This window comes from Heterocephalus glaber, unplaced genomic scaffold, assembly GCF_053883595.1.
Source record: "Heterocephalus glaber isolate CG9 unplaced genomic scaffold, H.glaber_assembly_v1.0 deba00001719, whole genome shotgun sequence".
Lineage (NCBI taxonomy): Eukaryota > Metazoa > Chordata > Mammalia > Rodentia > Bathyergidae > Heterocephalus > Heterocephalus glaber.
Genome location: NW_028258432.1, coordinates 2,987,599 through 3,013,838, shown reverse-complemented (window position 1 = coordinate 3,013,838; position 26,240 = coordinate 2,987,599). Strand labels below are relative to the sequence as shown.

General features: G+C 39.0%; 1 protein-coding gene and 1 pseudogene across 10 annotated transcripts in view; one reads left to right on the top strand and one right to left on the bottom strand.

Annotated features, from left to right (window-relative positions):
• LOC101702786 (zDHHC palmitoyltransferase 20) overlaps positions 1-5,360 on the top strand; it is a 67,747-nt gene extending 62,387 nt beyond the window's left edge. For 4 of the 10 annotated variants that reach the window (XR_002386180.2, XR_002386181.2, XM_013075839.3 and 1 more), the window contains 2 exons: positions 466-542; positions 1,622-5,360. Coding sequence is in view for 4 of the 10 variants with exons in the window: in XM_013075839.3 (XP_012931293.2) it covers positions 466-503 (38 nt within the window). In the remaining 6 variants the exon portion in view is untranslated. Of the gene's footprint in view, positions 1-465; positions 543-1,621 lie in introns of those variants that run through there. The other 6 variants (XR_015446622.1, XM_087199462.1, XM_021236364.2 and 3 more) reach the window with 3 other exon arrangements.
• Positions 5,361-16,808: 11,448 nt separating this feature from the next.
• Positions 16,809-25,980, bottom strand: LOC101707132 (tRNA (guanine(37)-N(1))-methyltransferase pseudogene; annotated as a pseudogene).
• Between the last annotated feature and the right edge of the window lie 260 nt (positions 25,981-26,240).

Sequence of the window (26,240 nt, the reverse complement as noted above, 5' to 3'; positions counted from 1 at the left end):
AATTCATTTTGTGGAATTAATTTTTTGCTGCCTAACATCTTTAAAACCAATGGCTGTTTTCACAAGGACCAGCCCAAAACCAGGTTTTTGACTTTTACCGCTGTTTATTCACTTCTGTGTTCTACAAGAAGACAAATGGTTGGTGCTATAACCCTGTTTACCTTTTTTCTTTTCCTTTAGTACTGGGGATCGAACTCAGGACCTTGCGCTTGCCAGTCAGGCACAGTGCCACTGAGCTAAATCCCCAGCCCCAGCCTGTCTACTTCTTACCGAATGGTTTCTTTTTTGTTTTTTTTGTTTTTTTGGTACCGGCGATCAAACTTGGGACCTTGTGCTTGCGAGGCAGGCGGCAAAACCACTGAGCTAAATCCCCAGCCCCTCATGGTTCTTAATGTAATTAGTTTTACCACTTAGCCAGCAACTTAATATTTTTTTGTCATGTCCTGTATAATTATGTGCTTACAGGGACAAATAACGATGTTACAGTGGCAGTAGAAAATTGAGTACTACTTGTTCATAACTAAGCATTCGATAAGAGCAAGGTAAGACAGTATAAAGGTAATTTTGTTGAGCAAATAGTTTCTTTGCATATTCCAAATCAAAACGATTTATAATTTTTAAAAATTCTTTTCAGTTATATCAGCAAAATTAATCAGTACTGGAAAGACCGGAAGATAACATCTGCCAAAATCTCGTTTTTCTTTACTTTTAACACAATGTTAATAAATGTTGGTTGTTAGATAAATGAAGAAGTAGCTTAGGATTGGTATGTGAACAACTAACCTTTTTGGTAACAGGGCCTTATTAATGAGTCTAAGAAAAAAGGTGATTTTTGCATTTTTTTGAAGAAATTTGATCCAGAGAACAGTGGTTAAAGTTATAAGGTGAGGAGAAGACTGAAGAGGTTAACTGATGCCGTTTCTCTAGTTTTTATAAGAGAGACACAGCAACAAAGCGTTGCTGGGTGACAAGTGACCACAGACTTAGAGCTTGGGACAACACGTGGCCACTGTCCTGTTCCTTCACACAGAGAGTGCGACTCCATCTGGAGTCTCAGCCAGCAGAGCATCCCCTTCCTGCTCGCTCACATCACCAGCTTGTCATCAGTTTGGGTCCTTGTGGGGGACAGAGTGAGGGCCAGAGCCCAAGACCTAGGGCAGAGTTGGCAGCAGTTGGCGATCACGGCTGGCAGAGTGGCTGCGTCTGGAAAGTAGATTTGAGCCACAGAGAGATGAAGCTGTGGACTAGCACTCAGTCCCCTAGGGCACTTAGTCCTGTGTCTGTACTGCATCTTAGTACAGGTGGAATACTGGCTGATGCTTGTGGCTGTTGAGAGTCCTTGGCCAAAGCTCTGTGGTGGGAGCTTGGCCACCTTGACGGCAGCACCTTGGAATAGGTGTAGGTGGACCAGGGAGTGCTGTGAGAATCCCTCTCTGTGAAACCCTCTTGGATTGCTACAGGGAAAGGAAGTCAGTGATGGGTCCTTATTGATAAAGCATTCATTTCCTGTCCTGCACTGTTAGCACATTTATTCCTTATCCCACAGAACCATTTAATATATACTGAGAAATTTTTAAAAATCAAGTATTAGCTAATAATTCAGTCATTTCTGTTTTCATAGGTGTATAAAAGCATTGTGAACTAGTATTTTCCATTTTATTTGAAAGAAAATGATCAATGGAGTGAAATCAAATATAACAGAAGTTCTATTTTTTGAAAAAGGAAGCCTTTGGACAGTTCACTGGATCCACAGAAGCACTGCAAAACAGAATGATGCCTTAATTTTGAGCATCCATTTGTGCATCGTTGACTCACAGCTCAAAAATGACTTAATTTTCCTTTGGAAATAACACTTGCCTGTTATGAGATGCTGTAATAGGAGCTATCATCCCATGTTAACATGGCATATGTATTTTATACCTGAGTTACAATATTAGAGTCATTTCTTCATATCCAGGTAAATTTTCACTCCAAAACACACCCTAAAAACTTAAGTGAAATACATCTGAGACAGTTGGTGTCTGAAATGAATAATATCCAAATTATGATTGCCTGTATTATAATAAGGGAAAGAAAATGACTGCTTTTTAAAAATTAGGTGTTGGCTAATTTATACTTTTATACTTTTCAACATTTTTAATAAAGATTTTTTAATTCTAGTCTATAAAATAACATACTCAGAAGGATTTAGATATCTAAATATAATCATGTAGAATTTAGAACATGTTGGTATAATTCATTGAAGGCTTTTTGTTAAGCATATACAACCATGTAGTATATATACTTTGTGCCCAAAGCTTAAAGGAGATTTGGCGGTATAAGAAATATTTGGGGTATGCTCTGCTTTTTAATTACTTTTTTGTTGATCTTTGAGGTTATGTGAAGGAGGCACAAAATTACATGTGCTATAAAAGATTGGACACCATAGGAATAGATGGAAAAGGCTAGAAGAAAAACAGAAAAGGGCAGGATATTGTAAACTCGTTAAGAAATATTTTCAGTTCTAAAGGCATTTAAAACAAAACACTGTTTGGTTGACTTTCGATTTTTAATTTAGTTAATGGCTAAGAATTATTTTGATACTTTTTACAGTAATCTTGTAACAGCTTAAACAGTGACTTTTACAAATGCTACCAGCATTTGCAATTTGAACTGGGAAGAAACTTTAGAATAATACAACTTTGAGGAAGAATTCTAAGCCTCAGTAGTCATTTAAAATTCCCTGTTTCTGAGAAATGGATTCTAGTTTTAAATGTCAAATCTTAAATCAGACTTCCTACCAGTAACCCTTTCTTACTAGACACACTTCTCTTCAAAACATAATGTAAAGAAGAGGTTGTTGTATCCAGAGAATATAGAATACTATAAAAGATAAACAGTATAGAAGTGTTACTCCTCATGTATGCTGTTTAACTAAACACACTCCTCCACATTGGTTCCAGTAGGTGCGTAGAGAGAAATGTCACCAGCATCTGTAGCAGAGATTATCATTTCCTTACCTATAAAATGGGATTGCAGGGCAGTGGGGGTCCTGAATGAGTTGGACTGGATGACTTCTAACATTCTGTAATGCCTACTATTTGCAAAATAACTTTGCTTTTCATTCATCTACCAATATATTTGGCATACTTTCTGTATGTCAAACAATATACTAAAAATAGCTCTATAATTTTCTAATCTAGCATAAATCTTATAGTTGCTATTCCAAGTTTCCAGTATGAAGGATTTGTGTAATTCATATTGACCGTACTAATACTAAATCTTAAGTAGCTTTTCTTGCTGCTGGGCATGGTGGCGCACGCCTGTAATCCCAGCATTTGGGAGGCAGAAGCAGGAGGATCACCACAAGTTTAAGGCCAGCCTGGGCTACAAAGTGAGTTCAGGGCCAGCCTAAACACAAATCTAGACCTTGTCTCAAAAAAAAAAAGAAGTAATTTTTCTCTTTGGACCAAAGGAATGAGTTAGCTTTGAAAACGTAGTTTGAAGTACTGCTAAGAGTTTTTCTGCCTGTGTTTCAACTCTTTAGTTTTAACAATCTTTATTTTAGAAAACTAGCATGAGAATCAAGATACCAATTAGCAGCCAAAAGCCTAACTTCAATTTGGGGCTTGAATATTACAAAGAAATAGTAAATATTTAAAAATACTTGACTCCTTTCAGAAATGTTCTGGTCCTTTTGTGAGTACATTTCAATTCAAGGATTTGCATGCACTTGACTGACAACTGAGGAGGCATTTTCCCTTTAACCCACTCAGGCACTTTTGTGAATTATAATCTTTTTCAATTCTTTTGTTATTTAACATCACCTTTAATAGTAAATACTGTATCTTTTTAGAAATGTCAGTTAAAGACACACTTTAGTTACCTTTGATTTAATTAATTTACAGCCAACATTTGGCCACATGGTAAACACTTTGCTGATTTACTCATAGTATCTGTGACCATTCATTAAGGGCCTACAAGTGAGATCAGGGAAGAGGATGCCTCTTTGGTATTTCCACTGGTATAAGTGATCGCTGTCAACTGTTTTGGGGAGAAAAAGGTCAAAAGAAGCCTTGCTAAAACTTCTAATTACTTTCATCCTTCAAACACTTGATTTGTGGTGATACTTAAGGAAACTGCATTGAATTTCAGGTCTTGCTATTGCCATTAACATAATAAATTACACAAGAGACTTGGTTCACCTGGTACAAATTTACTTGAATATTCAGTACCTGAGACACCTGACAATATCGCTGTACCAAACCAAAGAGCAGCTGCCATGTATTGGTTATTGAAAATAATCATGTTTACAAAGTTCAGTTTCATCTTCACATAGGATGATTTTTTTAAAAAACTTTATATATTTAGTGGTTATGATCCAATGTGTCATAAGTATGTAAAACTGTAAGGTTAGTTTAAATCAAATATGCAATGTTTACTTGAATTTTATTTCTTTAGAGAGCAAATTTGACTATGTTTACATGGATGTTTAAATTAAGCTAATTGGACCTGTAAGATACCCATTCAGTTACCTTCAGAGCAAATGCATAGTAAGGGCTTGGGATTAGGCATATGAATAGACAGTAATCTACAGATACATTTCATTCACATTTTGATCCATGCCTGCCACTGCTATTAATGGAGAGTATTTTTAACTAACCTGTAATTAAGATATATTTTTGCATTTCAGCCAAAATAAAGATCATGTCTAATAGTGTCTTGGATACAGGTAACGTGTAAACCTGAAATCCTTGTGTTTCATATGCTCTAAACTGTATTTTTCGATTTAAATTAAAAATGCAATATAGATTCAGAAAGGTCCATATTTTTCTAATGACTTCACTCTATATTTTGTGGGTTGAGTAAAGAAGCAAGGAATTGTATTTGTATTAAAAAGATTAAGAAAGCTGTTAAATTTATTATATTTGTACATGATTGCAGATGAGTCCATACTCATTTAAGAGAAAAGATGGACAGTATTTTAAAAGTGATTAGGGGGCAGAGTATGGTCTTGCTGTGTAGTCCAAGCTGGCCTTGAACTTACTATGTAGCCAGGCTAGCCTTGAACTTATGCAGTCCTCTTGCCTCAGCCTCCTGAGTGCTGGGATTACAGGTATGTGCCATTTAAAGTGATCTTTAATATGCTTTTATATAAACAAGTTTGAAATACAGTTTATCTTGGTTGTCTTTACTTATCAATACCATAAGCCTTGTATTTATTTCTCATTTGTATAATCATGACTTGGATCATGACTTAATGTTGACTTTGCTTTGTCTTTTGGGTGGCTTAACCTATATTAATGTGTATGTAAAACATTTTAAAGCTTTTTTTTCAAAAATCATAATTACTTTATTAATAAAGTCTTGTTTTGAACTGTTTTGTTGTTGTTTTGAGATACGATCTTGCTCTGTAATTCAGGGTGGCCTTGAACTCATTATGTGACCCAGGCTGACCTGGAACTCAGCAATACTCCTGCTTCAGGAATTAACAGGTGTGTATCACCATCCCTGGCAGTACTCCTAAGATCTTACAAGTGACTTCTGAAATTAAAATGTTCAATAAAAGCTAAGTTATACCCTGTGGGGGACTTGGGTGGAGTGCATGATTAAAGTCATGAAGGGACCTGCAGGACAAAAGCACTTAGACTCTAGATTAGACTCTAGAATGTTTGGGTAGAGATTAGGGAAACTCACTAGGTTCGGCCATTGCCGCCCCCCCCCCCCATAAATTGCTTAGATTAACCTAAAAAGTGTCACGTAGCAAATCTCCTTGTTCCTTGACACTCATGCTGCTTTTCTCTGCCTGTCTTTCCCTGCTCTTAAAGAGAGTTCACAGTTCGAGACTGCTCCCTTGATAACTCCTCATCCTGGGTGCTCTCAGGACAGTCCCACTGGGCCTGTTGTTGTTCAGACCAAGTTTCATCTCAGAGTAATCTTTTCATCCTTCATGCTGCCACGGTTACACACTGTGACCCGTTTTTTTTTTTTTTGGTATCAGGAATTGAACTCAAGGCCTCACACTTGCCAGGCAGGTGCTGTACTACTGAGCTACATCCCTGGCCCCTTTATTTTTTGAATAAAACTAAGTAAACTAATTTTTTTGCACTGAAATACCTATGTTGGAAGTGGTTTCACCAAATTATTAGCTAACCTCTGATATTTTATCAGATTTTCAGGTTGATCAAAATTATTCTTTCATTTGGTAAATACCACCTTATAACAACAACAGAACTATTGGGCATGGTGGTGCACACCTGTAATCCCAGCACTTGAGAGGCTCAGGTAGGAGGATTGCTGTGAGTTTGGGGTTAGCCTGAACTACATAGTGAGACCCTGTCTCAAAAAAAAAAAATCTTATGATTATTAAAGTACTGAGTAATACATTTCACCTGTGTGTTCTTTTATGGCATCTGTGTTCCATTTCCCTTCCAAAGGGGCATAGTTCTCATATTGAGATTGCTAAATAGAACAAGAAAGCCCTGAGGTTGAGCTGTGGTTCCCAGCTCTCAGGAGTAGTAAAATTTCAAAATACTTTCAAGAACCAGTAGAGGCCATAGAGCTGAAGCAAACCCAAACCCTTCCAGCCTCAGGGTGGCTGTTAGAAACTACTCTAGCAAAGTAAAGAATGGTGCTGGCTCCCTGTGTGTTTCCCAGCCTCCAAGAGTAAACAGGGTGAGAACCAAATCTGGGTTTCTTAAGTATCATGAGTTTCTGTGGATGCTTTGGCTATCTTCTGAGGGTTAACTGTACTGTCTCTGACCCCGTCAGTAGCTTCCCCTTTAGGTTTAAAGGATATTTCTCCTGGTGATTCATCACATGCTGTTGTTCAGCCAAGCCTGTGTCTTCTCCGCACAGGGTGACTGACCTGGCATTCCCACCTCCATGTGCTACCTCTGCCTGCTTCCTCTTGGCTTCCAAGCCAGGGCAGCATCCAAGTGCTGCCCAGAGCACTGCTGTTATTCTCTCTTTGCCAAATATTAGATATGTGCACCTACAAGTCAGTTATAAATTCTTAAAGACTGACTTTCCTGGGTATTTTTGTTTTGTAGTAGCCACCCACAAAATGGACACTGAAGATCAGAAAGGAGTTACATGGATTTTGTGTCCAGCTCAACTTTAATGGCAATGGGAAAATATGTGGCAGAGTTTTCACTGTGTATAACCTCCATACTGCCAGCCCCACTCTTAGGAATTTATGCAGAAATAAGCATAGAAGGCTAGTGGTTTGAGAAGATTGTTTTTAAATTCTGTTATTGGTACATTTTAGGTATACAGTATGTTCACATTTATCATTGGGTGCTTATACCTGTACATGATGTATCTTGGTTCTTATTTTTTTGCCCATTACCTGTGAGCCCTTCACCCCCTCCATCCTTCCCTATTTACATAGATTTCATTTCCTTTTTTTTTTTTCTTTTCTCATAATTTTTCCTTTCCCTTCTTTCCTTTCCCCTTCCCCTCCCACCCCTACATCTTTGGACCTTTTCCTATTTGAAATTATCAATTACTTGTTTTAATCATTTTAATCCTTATTTATACTTTCAGTTTCTCACACTAGAGAAACTACTCAGTATTCACACATGTGTGTCCTTATTTATTTCACTTAAGAGTATGGCCTCAATATGCATCCATTTAGCAATAAATGACTCTAGTTTCTCGTTCTTTATGGCTGAGTAGTACTCCATTTTATTAAAAAACCACATGTTCTTTATCCAGTTTCCAGTTGATGGGTACTTGGGCTGTTTCCAAGCTTTAGCTATTACATACCGTGCCGCTATAAACATGGGTGCACATATATCACTCTGGTATGATTCTTTTAATTCTTTTGTGAAGATACCCAGCAGGGGAATAGCCGGGTCAAATGGGACCTCTAGAGTCTCACAGAACACAATGAATCAGCCTGCTGCAGACAGGCAGGTCTGCTGACGCTGTACCAAGGTCGTGAGTCCCATGGAACACAGAATCAGCCCATGCCCCAGCAGCAATCCACTGGACACCCACCCACCCCACCCCCCGCTCCTCTGGCCTCTTCTCTGTACAGCCACCTGGTTCCACACTACAAAGACGCAGAGGACACTGGACCACCAGACTGCTGTACTGGGTAAGTTGGAGTCATCTTCACTGCCCATCAGGACAGGGACTATCTTCAGGGGAAGGGCAACTGGAACCTGCAATACAACTCTGCAGAGTTCAGCCCTACAAGAGGACAGGGAGCTCAACTTGGGACTTACAGCCAGAAGTCTTCCTGAATCTCACGGGTCTGCGACTGGCTTGCTGAGACTCATTGACTTATATCTGTACACTGCTACCCACATTGTCTATTGTGACAGCAGAGACGTACCCTGAAAGAGGCCCTTCATCTTCAATGTTATTTTTTATCCCCAAAATTAGTATTATTAGTTTGGTTTTTTTTCTCTTTTCTTTTGCTCATCTTTAATTTTTTTTCCTACTCTTTGCAAATGTTTTCCTCTCCCTTTTTTTTTCTTTTCTTTCTTTTCTCTCTCTCTTATAGTCACTCTCTTGCTCTCCCACATTGTTCATCTTCCCTTTTTGTCCCTGTTTTGGTCCTCATTTGGAGTTCTTCTTTATTTTCCTATTCTCTTTTTCCTTCTCACCTGTGTCCTCTGGCCACATTGCTAACCTTCCCCTATCCTTCTTCCCATCTGTCCCTCCCTGCCAAACCCCTTCTAACTCCCATCCCAAAGGGTAAAGTTGTTATATTGAAGAGATTATTTGCCATATGTTGGCTTGGTCCTCGATCTTGATTTAATTCACACAACTAAAGGTGATAGATTAATAACTACCACAAAATGTCATTTTCAAAGATGTACTTGATGCAGTGGTGTTGCTGATTGTATCACTTGGGCTAAGGTGTTGTGATTGATCTAGTCAACGAACCTTCCTAGTATAAGGAAAATGAGATAGCCTTAGAGTCATTAGAGACTCAAAACCTAAAGACCAGCTCTATCTGGAAGACACCTCTGAGAAGCAATCATTCCATAAGGGTTCTAATTACTAGCAACAAAGATACCTACAATGAGCAATTTCAAACTATCAACCCAGGACTTAAACCAAGGACAGTACCAAAAACAAAAATGAGAAGACATTTAAGCAAGGCACAATCTCAGACTTCCACTCCACCAAGGGTAAATCCTGGGGGAAATGAGATGGAAAAGTCCCATAACCAACCACCTGGATACCCCGAACTGATAGCACAGGAAATAACAAAACAGATGAATGAGGCTGTAGAAAAATTCAAAGCAGAAATAATCTCCCAGATATCTAGAGATGGTGAGCAGAGTGAAAGACATGATTAAGGATCTAGAACAGAAACAGATAAAAAAAATAGATGAGCTCAGAAACATGCTGGAAGCCATGAATGCCCACCATAAGAAAGAAATGGAAACCATGATCGCCCAACATAAGAAAGAAATGGAATCCATGAAACAGATTCAAACATATTCAGTAGATCAAAAACTCCATTGAAAGTATCCACAGCAGATTAAGGGAATCTGAAGATAGAATATCAGATATAGAAGACAGGATCGTGGTTAGAGATCATGAAAATAGAGATTTCTTAAAAAATAGTAAGGGGCCATGAGAAATCAATCCAACAACTACTAGACAATGCAAAGAAGAATAACAAGACTGATAGGAGTCCATGAAAAAACAGGAGAAAGCACAATTGACATAAAAAAACTGTTCACAGAAATAATAGTGGAAAACTTCCCAGACAGAGGTAGAGAATTGGACATACAGATAAGTGAGGCATATAGAACTCCAACTAGCCATGATCAGAAAAAATCTACATCTAGACATATAATAGTCAAGATCTCAGAAACCCAACAGAAAAACAAGATCCTACAAGCAGTGAGAGAAAAGAAACAAATCACCTACAAAGGAAAGCCCATCAGAATCACAGCAGACTTCTCAACACAAACCCTCAAATCAAGGAGAGCCTGGAGTGAAGTATTTCAAGCCCTAAAAGAAAATAACTTCCAACCTAGACTGTTGTATCCTGCAAAATTATTTTTCAAAATCGATGGGAAAATTAGATACTTCCATAACAAAGAACACCTGACAAATTTCATGAACACCAAACCAGCACTACAAGCAATTCTAAACAATATCCTAGAAAAAAGCAATGAAGGCCACAACTCCATGAGGCCCAACAGAGGGAAGCCACCAGGCAAGGTAAGACACTAAAGGGAAAGGGGGAAAAAATAAGAAAAGAGCCAACAGTTGCAAAACATCATGACAAGGATGAATCAATATCTACCAATTATAACTCGCAATGTTAATGGCCTCAATTCACCAATCAAAAGAAATAGACTGGTAGAATGGATTAAAAAGGAAAATGCAACACTATGCTGTATACAAGAAACACCTAACTCAAAAAGAAACTCATAGACTGAAAGTAAAAGGATGGAAAACAGTTCTTCATGCCACAGGAACCCAGAAGAAAGCAGGGGTGGCAATCTTATTTGCAGACAAAGTAGATTTTAAACCAAAACTAATTAAAGAGAGAGAAAGATGGTCACTACATTCTTGTGAAGGGAACAATCCAAGAGGAAGAGATGACAATCCTAAATATATATGCACCAAATACGAATGCCCCCGACTATACAAAACAAATATTAATAGACATGAAAAACCAAATAAACACACAATTGTAGTGGGGGACCTCAATACCCTCAATGCACATATACATTGTAAATTCACCCTGGCATTGCAACTTTGTTAGGTTAATGAAGTTATTGATTAAAGAGTCAGATTATCTTCACCTTAAACGAGAGTTATGGGAAAAGCAAATCTTAAAAGAACACATTACTTATTTTGCTTCTACAACTACCTTAATATTCAGTCTATTAAGTTGTCTAAAACTACTCCCTATCATTCTTCCCTCTGTTTACTTCAGGGTAATTCTATCCACAGTTTATCTACATTTCTTAACACTAGCATTTGGTTGTGTTGAGCTGCAGCAATGCGCTGTGGTATAAATTTTGAAATCCATTGGATGACAGAAGGACCAAACATTAATATTAATATTATAACAAGAAGGGGAGTCAGAAGAAGTCCTATCCAAGTTTTCCCATCCTGTCCAAGTAAAATTAATCCCATAGGATGGCTCTCCTATACCAAATTCCTCATCAAGAGCCTTGATCCGATCTTTCAGTTTGTCTAGCGATTCTTGTACTACACCAGATTTATTAGCGTAATGACAACACTCTTCACCAAGAAATAAGCAAGTCCCTCCTTTCTGGGCTGTGAGCAAATCAAGAGCATGCCTATTCTGTAATGACATTGGCCAGTGAATCTAGTTGGGTTTCTAAAGTCTGAAGTGTGTCTCGAATTTCCTCAAGATCTTTTTAAATTTCTTGTCCTAATGAAATATATTACTCCTTGTGGCCAAATAGGATCCCATGGGGCTGGCATATACATAGATATACGATTACATTGACCTTGTTTCCAATTGTTACAATTTCCAGTGGCTTGTCCAACAAGGGAGCTGTTGATCCAAACTTGTGTCTTCTCTTTGCAATATAATTTTTCATTAGAATAGCCCCCCCGCCCCAGTCAGAAGTTACCTCAGATCTCCCATAATGTTTTTCTGGGCAGGCATCAAAGAATATTGTAAACAGATAGCCTTCCGGTTCCCATTTTGTCATTTTAAAAGTCACAGGTGCGGCTGCTAAGGTCAGTTTTAGTCTCTTAAAAACCTTTTTTTTTTTTTCCTATAACCTAAGTAAATGATTTTTTCCTTTAGAGCTTCATAAAGAGGTTTAGTGATCTATTTAAAACCAGGAATCCAAATTCTACTGAAGTCTGTCACCCCACGAAACTCCTTCAGCTGTCTCTTATCTTGTTCATCTTTCCTCTTAGCCCGTTCCTTCTCTCTCGCTGACTCTCTTCTGACCACAGCATGCACCCTCTGGTGCTCTGAAGCCAAGCAGTTTTCATGGTTTTGTCCCCACCTCCTCCAAACCTGTGAATTTAGCAATTCAAAAGGAGGGGGAAAGTCTAAACTCTCTTGGTCCAGATCTGAAAGGACCATTTACTTTTCAGCATTGTCCCCTTTCTGACAGAGGACCAGGATATTGCTTTTTGTTTCCAGGGTGCACACATGAAGCCAAGGAGGCATTCTGTGGCACAATTTGAGCCATAAATCAATATAGGGAAATTGATCTGGATGTTCCCATCCAGGGGTGGTGACTGTTAGCTAGACGGACCAGATGAGACCCTCATCTAGGGATCTCTCAGTTGGCCAAGCTAGGCAAAGCTTGGGCCATTCTAACTCAAAAGCCTCTAAGTTTTAGAGTTTCATCTTAATACCATAGTTTCCAGTAAAATCTTTCTTAAAATTCTTAAGCATTAATCAAAAAAATCTACACATAGGCATATAATAGTTAGGATTCCAGAAATCCAACAGAAGAATAAAATTCTACAAGCAGTGAAAGAAAAGAAACAAATCACATACAAAGGAAAGCCCATCAGAATCACAGCAGACTTTTCAACACATACCCTCAAGGCAAGAAGAGCTTGGAGTGATGTATTTCAAGCCCTAAAGGAAAACAGCCTCCAACCCAGACTGATGTACCCTGCAAAACTATCTTTCAAAATTGATGGAGAAATAAGGTACTTGCATGATAAAGAGCACCTCAGGAACTTCATGAATACCAAACCAGCACTCCAAAAAATTTTAGACAATAACCTTGGAAAAGACAATGAGGATCACAACCCCAGGAAACCCAGCAGAATGAATCCATTGGGCGTGACAAATTAAACGCAAAGGGGGAGAATCCAACAAAAAGAAAAAGTCATGACAAGGCTTTTAAAACTTTTGACTTCATCTCCCTAATGAGTGCATAATTCAATCTTGTTATTGTACTGATTAGTATTTTTCTGATTCTAGAGTTGCACACCATTCCTTGTGCTATACTGGCTATTTATCATCTTCTTATGTCTACATTTTAATTGGGTTGTCTATTAATGAGCTGTAAGAATTCTTTATATATTCTGGTCATAGGTTATATGCATTGTAAATATGGTCTGTTTAAGGACTACTTTTCATTTTAATGATGTCATTTAAAGTTCTAAATTTTGATGGAATCTCATTTATCAATTTTTTTCTTTTATACATCATGTTTTTTGTATCCTAGGTAGTTCTTGCCTACCCTGAATTCATAAATATTTTCCCTTATAATTTCTTCTTAAAGTTTTATACTTTCAGGCTTTCTTATTTAGGTTCATAGATCCCTTCAAGTTATTTTCATGTATGGAAATAAAGGGTTGAAGGTAATTTTTTATATAGGGATACCAGGTGTTTTAGTGCCGTTTGCTGAAGACACTGTCTCTTCCTCAGCTCTTGAATTGAGTTTATATTCTCTAAAATGCTAATGTTAAATGATCTTTCAAAAATCAGTGGACCATATATGTGTGGTTCTATTTCTAGATTGTCTGTTTTATTCCAATGATCTATATGTCTTTCCTTACACCAACACTGCCTTGATTACTGGAGCTTTAGAAGTCTTAAAATTGGGTGCTAAACGTCTTCCAACACTATTTTTGTTTTTGTTTTTGGCTTTTCTGGGTCCTTTGTACTCCTACATAACTTTTAAAGTTCAATATCCAGTTCTTCATTTATAGCAAGTATACACAGACCTGAATTTTTATATATACCTTGTGTTTTCTAATCCTGCTAAATTCAAGTACAAGTTCTAGGGGCTCCTAGAGATTTCTTAGTATTTTCTCTGTAGATGATCATTTCATCTACATATAAAGATTTTGCTTTTGCTGTGCCAATCCTATCCTAGTTGTGTCATTTTATTGCCAGACTATTTTGGTGGGGACTAGGTTTCAAAGTTTAATGGACAGATAAAGAGTAAGCATATCTCCCCTTGTTCCCCATCTTAAGGAGAAAGCATTGTATCTTCTCCATTCATACAAGGCATTCTCACTGAAAGTATGAGTACATGTCTTTAATCTGTTGAGAAGTTTCTGTTCTACTTCTAGTCTCCTGATAGCTTTTACCATGAACAGCTGTAGAATTTGGTCCAATACTTTTTCTCCAACTAGTGACAGGATCATATGGCTTTTTCCTTTCCTCTCTTAAAATGATGACTTTTGGGGGTGGATCTTCCAATGCTGAACCAACGCTGCTATCCCTATAACAAAACCACTTTCTACATCCTGCCAGATCTGACTTCTAATAGTTTGTTTTGTTAAACAAATTTCTATCTATGTTCATACTTTTTTCTTCTATTATCTTTATCCAGTTTTAGGATTAGCACAATGTTGAGTTCCTAAAATGAGGGGAGAAGTGTTCCTTCTTTTTTCTGCTTTAATTGTTTGATATAATTTATCAGTTAAAATGTTTATGAGCCTGCTGTCGTCATATAGGTAGGTTTTCAAGCTAGGAATATACTTTCTTTAATAGGTGCTATTCAAATTTTATATTTCCTCCAGAGTTAGTTTCATTAATTTGTCTTCCAAGGTACTTCTTAGAAGTTGTCAAATTTATTTCAAAACAGATTTTTGTAATATGCTTTCTATATCTTTTAAATTCTGTAAAATCTGTGGTAATGTCTCCTAGATCTTAATATTGTAATTTAAAAAATGTATAACTGATATTGTGTAACAGGAAGAAAAGGTCTAAAAGAGCAGGGGAATTGGGAGGGGTAGGGGAAAGGAAAAAATATGAGAAGAGGAAAAAAAATGGAAACAAGGTCTTTGCAAATAGGGAAGGGTGGAGGGGGTGAAGGGAGGGCAAGGGAAGGGGAAAAACAATAAGAACCAAGATACTCATGTCAAGGTACAAGATCCCAATGATGAATGTAACTGTAGTTCATACCTAAAATGTACCAATAAAGTTAATGGGGGAAAAAATTTAAAAAAAATTCTTAAGCATGCTTCCAAAACAGTAGGACAAGATGTTTCTGTCCCCACAATGGGCCGATCATAGTGTTGGTGTATGTATGTGTACCCTTGTACGGAGACCCAAAACAGACAAAGGTGGGAGATCACTCGCTCACCTGCCTGGCTGCGGGCTTCTTGGCCATTTTAAGGTCCATTCCGGCTAAGGTGGGCTGTCGCCCAAGCTCACCACTGTGCCTTTGTTAAACGTGACAACACAAATTCTGCAACTCAGGGAGGACTCTTTAAGCACAAGCACTTCCTCTGTCCTGTTCCGCAGCTCGTTTTACACACTCCTATCCAGAACTCTTTCACTCACATTTATTGAGACATTATCACATTCCCTCCCGGTGACCCCCTAACTGTAACCAAAACAAATGAAAGAAGCTACCTCCCCAAATGGCAAAGTACAAGGGGTGATTGGGCCCCTGCACTATTTTTGCCGGAAGTTCACAAAGTGAACCAAAACAAATGGGAGGAGCTATCTTCCCAAATGGCACAGCACAAGGAGTGATCAGGCCCCTGCACTGTATTTCCCCAAAGTTACAAAATACAAATTCACAAGGCAAAACTGAAAGTTAGCAACTAGGGGTTTCCCGAGGTTTCTCACCCAGCAAAGGAAAGAGAGTTGAGACACCAAGAGTAGCAGTCCTCCTTCTATCGTCTGTGCCTCGGGTTCGGGTGATCCTCAGCTGCTGAGCAGGTCTCTGTGTCCTGTTGGGAAGCCTAGGAAATTAGTCTCAGGTGTGCACCTTTCCTCTCGAGGAGACAGCCACTCCCTCCAGTGGGGTTTGGGTCGATGCCCAAAAGGGCTATTGCATTCCCAATTCCTGGCCAGTTCACCAAATGTTCCAGAAATCTTGGAAAGAAATACACAGAGACATAGAATTCGGGTAAAATAATAAAATTTCTACTTATGAGTGAGCAGGAATGCCAGAAACCCCTTCTGGTTAGCATCTGTACCCCTTTGTTCAACATTTCCCTTTTTATATCCTTTTTAACCATTATCTCATCCCTAGTGGTCTTTGATGTGTAAATACAATTCCAGTTCCTATTTACAAGTCACAGACACAAGATAGGCCATATACATTGTAAATTCACCCTGCCACAGTAACTTTGTTAGGTGAATGAAGTTACTGGTTAAAGAGTCAGGTAATCCTCACCTTAAACAAGGAGAGTTATGGGAAAAGCAAATCTTAAAGGAACACATTACTTATTTTGCTTCTACAACTACCTTAATATTCAATCTATTAAGTTATCTAAAACTTTTCCCTATCAGTTCTACTGCAGGTTCCAGCTGCCTTTCCCCTGGAGATAGCCCAGGTTCCAGTGGCCCGTGATGATCCCTCCAACTTACCAAGCATGGTGGTCTGCTGTGCCTTTACTGCAGAGATTCTCTTCACTTTTCCAGTGGGCTTCAGTTATCATCAGGGAGCCTGAGAGAGGCCCTCTCTCTCGTTCACTTCTGCAGCCCAGGACAATGGCCTTTATGTCCCCCTGTGCCTCTGTAGTGTGGATCCAAGTAGCTGTACACCCAAGGTGGGGAGAGCTGTTGTTGCAGGCACCCGCACAGCCAAGCTGGAGGTGGGTGGGCAAGCCCGGGGGTTCTCACAGGCTCGGTCTCCTGGTCGAAAGTGGGCAGAGCAAGCCGGACTGAGCAGGGCGCACTCAGCCCGCACCTGCTTTGCTCACGTGCATGGCCAAGCTGGAGGCTGGTCGAGAAGATTTTTTAAAAACAATAAAAGGAAAACCAGTGTCCATCAGTAGGAAATTGGTTGTGTCCACTTTAGACACCACAGTGAAGCCACTTAAAGATCTTATATAGTTATATTTACAAAAATTGAACTATTTCCATGGGAAACATCACAAATCATTGGAAAAAGGGGAGCGGTAAGCAGAATAATAGTGGAGGGGTCATTTGTATTTTGCTTTGCTTGTTTTCATGAATCTTTCTACAGAATCATATACCTAAATGTAAAATCCAGACTAGCAAATGGAGAACGAGTTCTTCATGAGAAGCGCTTGTAGCCCTGTTTTATTTACCATTGTATCTCCAGGGCCTAAAACTGTCAGAGTCATACTAGACACTATACCTTCAGAATGAAGGTAATTCCTTACATATGAACAGTAAATAAATTTGAAAAAATTAGTCAAACTTTCATATATTTTGGTGTTAGTATAGTTGTATATGTACATATAGACATCTGGAAAGAAACATACCAATATTAGTTTTTGGATCACAGACATTACAGTTTTTATTGTTTAAATTCGCTACCACAAATAACTGTAAAAAAGAAAAATGCATTAGTACCCTTTCTCTGAGTGTGACTGTGGAGGCATAAATTGGTACAGTATTACTGGAGAGCATTGTAGCAGAACCTGTGCCTATCCACTGACCCAAGGAGTCCCACTCAACAGAATCGGTTACACAGAATTATGCCACTGTACAAGGATAGCTGTATAAAGATACATATGGTAGCATTATGTGATTGGAAAAAATTAAAAACAAACTAAACGTCCATAATTAAAAGATGTGTAAAGGTTAGTGGAGATATTCAATCTATGCAATCCTGTGCCATCTTTAGCGTAAAGGTAAATTTATATAGACTGACAGGGAAGTTCCATGCCACACTGTTAAATAAAGTAAGTTCAAAATTTTTTTTTTTCCGGTACCAGGGATTGAAATCAGGACCTTGTGCTTGCTAGGCAGGTGCAGCACCATTGAGTTAAATCCCTGGTCCACTTTTTAAAAATTTATTTATTTTTGTGGTACCAAGGATTGAACTCGGGACCTTGCACTTTCCAAGCAGGCGCCTCACCACTGGGCTACATCCTCAGCCCAAGTTCAAACTGCTGATATGTGTGAAAATTTACATGGGGCCGGGATTTAGCTCAATGGTTCCGCTGCCTGCCTTGAAAACACAAGGTCCCGAGTTTGATCCCTCGTATCAAAAAAAAAAATTTACATGGATCTCAAAGCAAATTGTTCTGTGTAAAAAAAGCCAATATAAATTATTAGAATTATATACCCTTTTTTAAATTGCAAAAGTACAGAGATGAACAGATGACTAGTTGCTAGTGACTGGGGAGTTAGGAATAGTTAAAAATAGTGAGGGGGCCCTATGTGATGGAATCTTGATTGTGGTGGTTACATGATTATATGTGTGCTGAAGATGCATATACCTTGTACACAGTTGAGTGCACAGAAAAATGGCTAAATCTGATTAAGCTCTAAGGACTGTACTACTGTCAGTTTCCAGGTTTTGACATTATACTATGGTTAGGAAGATGATTCCAAAACGGGAAGGTGGAAGGGGGTTACAATGGATCTTTTCCTACTTATACTTTTACCTTGTTTGGGCAAGTCTCCATAAAATCTATAATTAACGGGCCAGGGATTTAGCTCAGTGGTTCTGCTGCCTGTCTCACAAGCGCAAGGTCCCAAGTTCAATCCCTGGTACCTCCCCCCCCCAAAAAAATCTATAATTAACTAAAAACTTGAGAGAAAAAATTTGTAAGTAGCCAGGTACAGAGCGAGGCATGTGCCTTTAGTCCCAGCTACTTTTGGGAGGCTAAGGTGGGAGGAGCCCTTAAAGTTGTAGAATATAGTATTCAGTATGATCTCAGTTTTAAAATACATGTTATACACATGTGTGTACATAATCTTATATGTATAGAAAGATAAATGGCTATATAAAATTGTTAATGTTGTTTACAGTTGGGGACAAGGAGGGCAAGTGAAGTAGGAACGTCCAGAAGGCTTTTTTTAAATATAGTTTTCACCCAGACTTTTAATTTGGTAATGATAAGATAGCAGGGCAAAATATTGAGAGTTTAGTATTACATTTTTATGAAATTATACAAATTATATTTCACTACATGAAAGTATAGTGGTGAAATGGAAAAAACACTTCCAATTAAGTATATGAAGCAATTTCTGTTTTTTCTTCTGAAAAGGCATTATCTGTCTTCTGCTGTGGTTTGGTTTGGTTTGGTTTTTTGAGTCAGAGTCTTGGTATGTAGTTCAGGCTGGCTTTGAACTATGTATTCCATGCTGGCCTCAAACTCATGGTGATCCTCCTGCCTCAGCCTCCCGAGTGCTGGGATCACAGGTGTGCCCCACCACGCCTGGCCTGTCTTCTGCATTTAATAGGTGGGTTTTCATGATCCTCTAGATTGATGGTCTGGTACTTGTAGAATACAAGAGCCAGGATCTGAACAGTGATGCATAGCATTTCTCTGTTTGGGGACACATTTCTTACTGGATGAACTGAACTGCATGCCTCCAAGGAAACACCTAATGCAGTTCCAGCTTGTTGCTGCACGTCCTCAGCAGGATTAACATCTTTGGAAAAACTGTAACAAGTGCACTCTGGGAAGGAGATCATGCTGCATGGCGGCTTCCCATTTAAAGTGATCTGAAAGCACTGAGAAATTCTATCGCCTTTGCTGGCAAGTTCATGACAGTGTGAATAGAGGGCTTTCTTTCTTCTGACAGTTCTAGCTGCTGCTTTTCTTTGACTGGTCCTTGGAGGAAGTCTTTCCCATCCAAGTTGAAGTCTTCACCTTTTGGCCCACTTTATTTAATTTACAATTGTGCAACAGCCATTTATGGGATTCAGGATTGAGATCATTGGCAAACACAGTGCAGTTTTTCTTCGCTGCTAGAATGTTGAAGGGCCCAACCCAGCAAAAACATCAAATAAAACATCCCCAGATTTGAGGTCTGTGATACGTCTGTGTTCTGTAGAAAGGTGAGAATTCCAATACACTTTTCTTTCTTAAATTCTTTTATTGATACATTTTGGGTATACAATACATTTACATTTATCATTGGAAACTTGTATCTTTACATGATGTATTTTGGTTCTTTTTTTTTCCCATTCCCCTGCCCCCTCTTGAACTCCTCCACCCCTCCCCAGTACACTTTTGAAAAATCAAATTCATAAGTATAGTTGTTTTCTCGAACCTTGGTCATCATTTTTTTTTCTCCAGATTGTTCCATTTTAAAATTTCAGGATGTATTGTCAATATTATTGATTTTATTTACTGCTGAGGTGATTCCTGGCTTTCTGTCAACCATAACTTGGCCAATTAAATGCTTAAACAGTGCCTGATGATCCTGAAGTTTCAGGCGTACAATATGTCCTGCTCTGCTAAACCCTGAAATCACATCTTGACCTTCAGGAAGCACAGTTCTCAAGATCTCTTCTGACTTTTTTCATAAGTTCCAAATTAAGCTGATTTAAAATACTGAGTTCTGCTTTTTCAAAGGAATCATGAGTAAGTATTTTATAGGGATCCAACATAATTAATCTACATTCTTCATCTTCTGGATCTTCAATCACATGCTTTATTCCTGGGTGCTACAGTGCTACCTTTTCAAGGGATCGCATCCATCTGTTAACTACTTTCCTCATTTTAAGCACTGAAATGGTGACTGTCTTTTTATTTATTTTTTTTTTATTTTATTTTTTGGTACCGGGGATCGAACTCAGGTCCTTGCGCTTGCGCAGCAGGCGGCGAAACCACTGAGCTAAATCCCTGGCCCGTGACTGTCTTTTTAAAATCTCTCCTGTCAAGTGTTGTCATTCCTCAAACATCAGACTGTGGTGAAAACAGTTCAGAGTCACTTATTTGTTTCCATTTCTGGAGTGGTCGAGAATCTTTTTCTTTGATCCAACAAGAAAATACCAGGAAAGCTTAAAAATATTTACTTTCCATTTCTAGTGATTTTTTTTATAGATCTGATGCACAAAATTCATATTTCCAAAATAGGCATGGGGTGCACACTTGTCATCCCAACACTTTGGGAGCCTGAGGCAGGAGGGTGTCAAGTGTAGGAAAGCTTGGAAATATGAATTTTGTGCATCAGATCTATAAAAAATCACTAGAAATGGAAAATAAGTATTTTTAAGCTTTCCTAAGCTTCTACGTAAGTGCTGTCTATGCTAGCGGAATCACCAGGTGGGATTCAGTTGGGCTACACCTTTCTACTTTAAAAAGTGATGAGAGGGACCGGGGATTTAGCTCAGTGGTTCTGGCGCCTGCCTCAAAAGCGAAAGGACCTGAGTTCAATCCCTGGTACCAAAAAAAAAAAAAAAGTGATGAGAATCCAAATGGCCTCCATAGGAGTCTCATGCCCCATGGTGGTTTGGAAATGGATGGCTGGTGGTGTGACCCATGGTTCTGGCATCACTGTTCCCAGGCTGCTTCACAGTTTTACACCACTTAGATATCTTTTTTCCAGTGATCATGTAGTACTTCTGTATTACGTATTTTGGATTAAGTAGTTGGACAGGAGGCTATGATATCCCCAGTCCTTCTAAATTTTTATTGTAGCTGGGTGTGGTCACACATGTCTCTAGTCTCAACACCAGGGAGGAAGGCCAGAGTTCAAGACCAACCTGGGCTTCAGGGCCTCACTAAGTCCCTTACATTGCCCAAGCTGGGGTTGAACGTGGCACCCTCCTGCCTCAGGCTCCCAAAGTGCCGGGATGACAAGTGTGCACCCCATGCCTATCTTGGAAATATGAATTTTGTGCATCAGATCTATAAAAAAAAATCACTAGGAATGGAAAATAAGTTTTTAAATTACATTTCAGGGCTAGAGCTGTGGCCTGGTGGTAGAGCACATGCTTAGCATGCACAAGGTTCTGGGTTTCATCCTTAGTACCAAAAATAGTTTTATATTTCTATTTTTATTTCTTTAAAAGATATTGTTAAGGGCCAGGGATTTAGCTCAGTGGTTCTACCACCTGCCTTGAAAACGCAAGGTCCCAAGTTTGATCCCTGGTACCAAAATAAAAAAAGATATTGTTAAAAATTAAAATATTGTATTGTGAGATTTATAATGTATTAAAACTATATCCCAAGGAATGGGGATGGTAAGTGGAAATTTCACAGTTGCAATGAAAGTAGTATATTATTAAGTCTAATTAGAATATAATAAAGTTGTATTTCGTAGTTCCTGGAGAAACCACTAGAAATATTGCAAAAAGTATAGCTTAAAAGTGAATGGAGGGCCGGGGATTTAGCTCAGTGGTTCTGCCGCCTACTTCACAAGCTCAAGGTCCTGAGTTCAATCCCTAGTAGCAAAAAACCCAAAAAAGTTAATAGAGGGGCTAGGGATTTAGCTCAGTGGCACCGTGCCTGCCTCACAAGCACAAGGTCCTGAGTTTGATCCCCAGTACCAAAAAAAAAAAAAAAGTAAATAGAACTGAAAGACAAATATTTTTTAGCCCAAAAAAAGAAACAAAAACATTAGAAAAATATTAACAAAATATAGACTTAAATCCAAAGTTAAATGCAAATTTGTAAACATCACAATTCAAAGACAGTAACTGTCAAATTAGGTTAAATTTTTTAAAAAAGCGACAGCAGGTGTGGCACATGCTGGTTGCCCCAGCTATTCAAGAGGCTGGGGCAGGAGGGGCACTTGAGCCTCAGAGTTTGGGGCCAGCCTTGTCAGCATAGCAAGACCCCATCTCACACAGAAAAAGTGAAGCCTCTACTAAGTGACCGTATACTCTCTAAGACATGAATTTTAGACACAAAGGCACAAATATGTATCGTGCAAACAGTGGTCATCAGAAGACATTTACTTAAATTCAAGAATTACTGCAGACAATAAAGAGAAGCATTTCATAATGATACAGGGTCGCTTTTAGTAAAATGCAACACAGAAATGTACACAAGATGTGATCTAAATATATGGTGAATGTTTAATTGTTTTAAAATTTATGAAGTAAAAGACATGCTGCCCTTGATGCCCCTCAGAATACTCCCCCTGGCTTTGAACACACTTGGCCCTTTTGCTACTTTCTGAAGCAGCTCTGGAAGTCTTGTATCTACAAGGTGTGATCACAGACACAGTGAGTGTGCTGCCAAGTGCCACCCAACAGAGAGGTAAGCTGGTAAAAAGACTCTGTCCTTATCTGCCTTACCAATTCTGGTGCTGTGTGACTCCTGGCTCTTCCCTAAAATCTTTTTTTTGGTACCGGGGATCAAACTCGGGTCCTTGAGCTTGTGCACCAGGCGGCAAAACCACTAAGCTAAATCCCCAGCCTTCTTCCCTAAAATTAGAATGACCATGATAGCCGGGTATGGTGGTGCACACCTGTAATCTCAGCACTCAGGAGACTGAGGCATGAGGATCAAGGATCACTGCGAGTTTGAGGCCAGCCTGGGCTATGGCAGTGAGTTCAAGGCCAGTCCTAACTACATAGAAAGACCCTGTCTCAAACCCCCTTCCAAAAAGAAAGACCATGAAAGGTAAACTTTTGAATTGATTCAGGACATCGAGGAAGCCACAACAGTGCCACTGCTCTCATGAAAGAGGACTTACAGAACTGCCTCAGAAAGTGGCAAGAATGATGGGATAAATAGCAAGAACATGTTCAAAGCAAGGAGCAGTATTTTGAGGCGGATTAATGGCAATGTATCTTCTACTGTAATTTTTTAAAACTTTAAACATTTTTGACACCTTGTATGTGCCTACAAAACTTCAAAATACAAAGAAAAAGAGACAAAGGAGGAATAGACAAACATAGTGATACCAGGAATATTTGAAATGCCTCTTTATAATTGACAGGCTGTAACAAAAGTCAGAATATAAAAAGAATTAAATGAAACTCAGCCATTTTGTCCTCAACTTATAGAACCCTGCAGTTGCTAGGTGAGGAACAGTCTCTTCATGCACAACTCAATACTTGTCAGAGCAGACAGCATGGGGGCCATAAAACAACTTTCTCTACGTTTTGAAAGGATGAAATATATTTAAAACATCTTTTGACCCCAACAGAATAAAATTAGAAACAAGTAGCAGTAAAATACCTAGAAACTGTGAGGCAGGGGAGGTAAGGGGGAAATAAAAAGAATTGAGAAATGTTATATACATATACCACCGCTCCATGATGAATGTAATCATGTACTGCAAATGTGCTGATAAAAATTTTTAAATGAATTTTAAAAATCAAAAAACGAAACTCCCAGGTGTGGTGGTGCATGCTTATAATCCCAGCAACTCCAGAGGCTGAGGCAAGATCTCCATTTCTAGCCCTACCTGGGTAACTTAGGAACTTAGTGAGACCTGTCTCAAAAAATAAAAAGGGCTGGGGTTGTAGCCCAGTGGGAGAAACCCTGGGTTCCATCTCCAGTGCCAATCAAGCAAAATACCTAGAAAAATAAAACTATTGGAAACAGACACATTTGTTGTTAAGCAAAACTTCTGGGATTTTACCCTCCTTGCACAATTAGCCATCTAGTAGTGTACAGTAGAAACACCAGAAAGCTTGGCCAGAAATCCAGCTGATTGCTCCACTCCAGAAAGAGCAGGCTTCTAGAACCCTGCATCATTGTTGTCCTGTGCCTTCATCTTCCAGGCACTGTGAAGAAAGCCAGATTTCATTAACCATGGATAGTGGGGCTGTGTGTAGGAGAATAACTTTGGAAAAGGGTTTCCCTACTTGCACAGAGGAAAGAGGACCCACAGCCTTCCCAAAGGGAGAGACTCTTAAGTCCTCACCTTTTTGAATGTAAATAAATCTTAGAGGGAATAGAGTGTCTCTGAGTATAAACCAGGTTTTCCTCTTTGAAAGACAAACACTCAGGAAGACAGTGACCAGAATCCTCTTTCCATTAAGCTCCATCTCTGTTCTGGAGTGTAGCCATTTGGCTCCTAAGAAGATAGGTTATTCTTTGGATGGCAGTGATTAGCTTCACCATGAGGAGATAAAGGGCTTCAGATTTACAGACATTGGGATGGGAAAAATCTAACATTTCTGGAAGAATGAAAGCAAGTATCTTCCATCACAATGTGCAGAGCTCAGGAGGCCAGGACTTGGAGGAATGCTGAGAAACTCAGCAAAGATGGGTCTTTTCATAAAACTGCCAAATACTAGGAGGTAGGGCGGGACTTAGTGGTAGTGCTTGCCTAGCACATGAAAGGCCTGGGTTTGCGCCCCACCACTGCAAAAAACTTCAAAAATAGATAAATGCCAACGGGTCAAAAAATAAATCACAAAGTGGAAGACAGTTTTAAATGAATGATAATAAAATTACAGAATATCAAAATCTGTCTCATGCAGCTAATGTATATAGGAAACCTTAAAACTTCAAATGAGCTGGGGATTTAGCTCAATGGCACTGTTCCTGCCTGTCAAGCACAAGGTCCTGAGTTCAATCCCCAGTACCAAAAAAAGGAAAAAAAGAAAAAAGAAACAAACTTCAAATGAAGTTAGGAAGGAACTAAGAGAACATAAAATAGTTTTGTTTTAATATACATTTCATAAGCAGGTTAGCTTTATATTGATTTTAATATAAAAAAGTACAGAGTAACAGAACCAAAAACTGTTTCATTGAAAGAGCAACATTAAATCCCTTACAAGACTGATACATGAACAAAAACAAAAATTACAAATATCAGTAAAGGATAGGGTATCACTTTAGATCTTACTGACATCAAAAGGATGAAAAAGAAGCCAGGTGTGGTGCCCCATACCTGTAATCCCAGCACTTGAGAGGCTTCGGCAGGAGACTGCATATTTGAGGCCAGCCTGGGCATAGTGGGTTCAAGGCCAGCCTGAACTACATGATGAGACCATGTCTCACACAAACAAAAAAGAATAAAAGGGATCATTGTGCCAATACATTTGGCAACAGACGAATTCGAAAAATACAAAACACTAAATAAAGTTGACACAAGAAAAAAAACAGGAAATCTGAGTAGCCAAGAAAATGAATTTGTAAAACTTCCCCACAATGTCCAGTTCCAGAACAAGAGGAAAGAGAGCCACATTTCCCTATTGTTCCTCTAAGAACAACTAAAAACCCTAGACATTACATATGCAACAAACGTAGGCAGTCTCTGAAAGGTGGGGAAGGCAGAACAGCTATGCTAGGAGCCTCAGGACCAAAGGAACAACAGGGAAGTCAGTTCCCTAGTTTTTCTTTTTTCTTGTGTATCTGGGATTGGGTGTAAGCTGGCCATGTGGACTCACCAATGGGAGCAGATGCAAAAGCCCCCAAGAGAAGACTACTGTCTCTAACCAAAGGAGCAAGGGAGCAACCTAGCATGCTGGCCATGGTGGCTCACACCTGTAATCCCAGCAGTCTGGGGGGCTGAGGCAGGAAGATGGCAAGTTTGAGCCCATCCTGGGCAATTTAGCAATTTAGTGAGATCTTGTCTCAAATTAAAAAAGTAAAAAGGGCTGGGGATGTAGTTCAGTACAAAGGCCCTGGGTTTAATCCCTAGTATGGGGTAGGAGGTAGACATGCATTTCTGTGATTACCACTTCACTGAATCAAACTGCACACACATGCACACACAGACAAGGATGCAACCA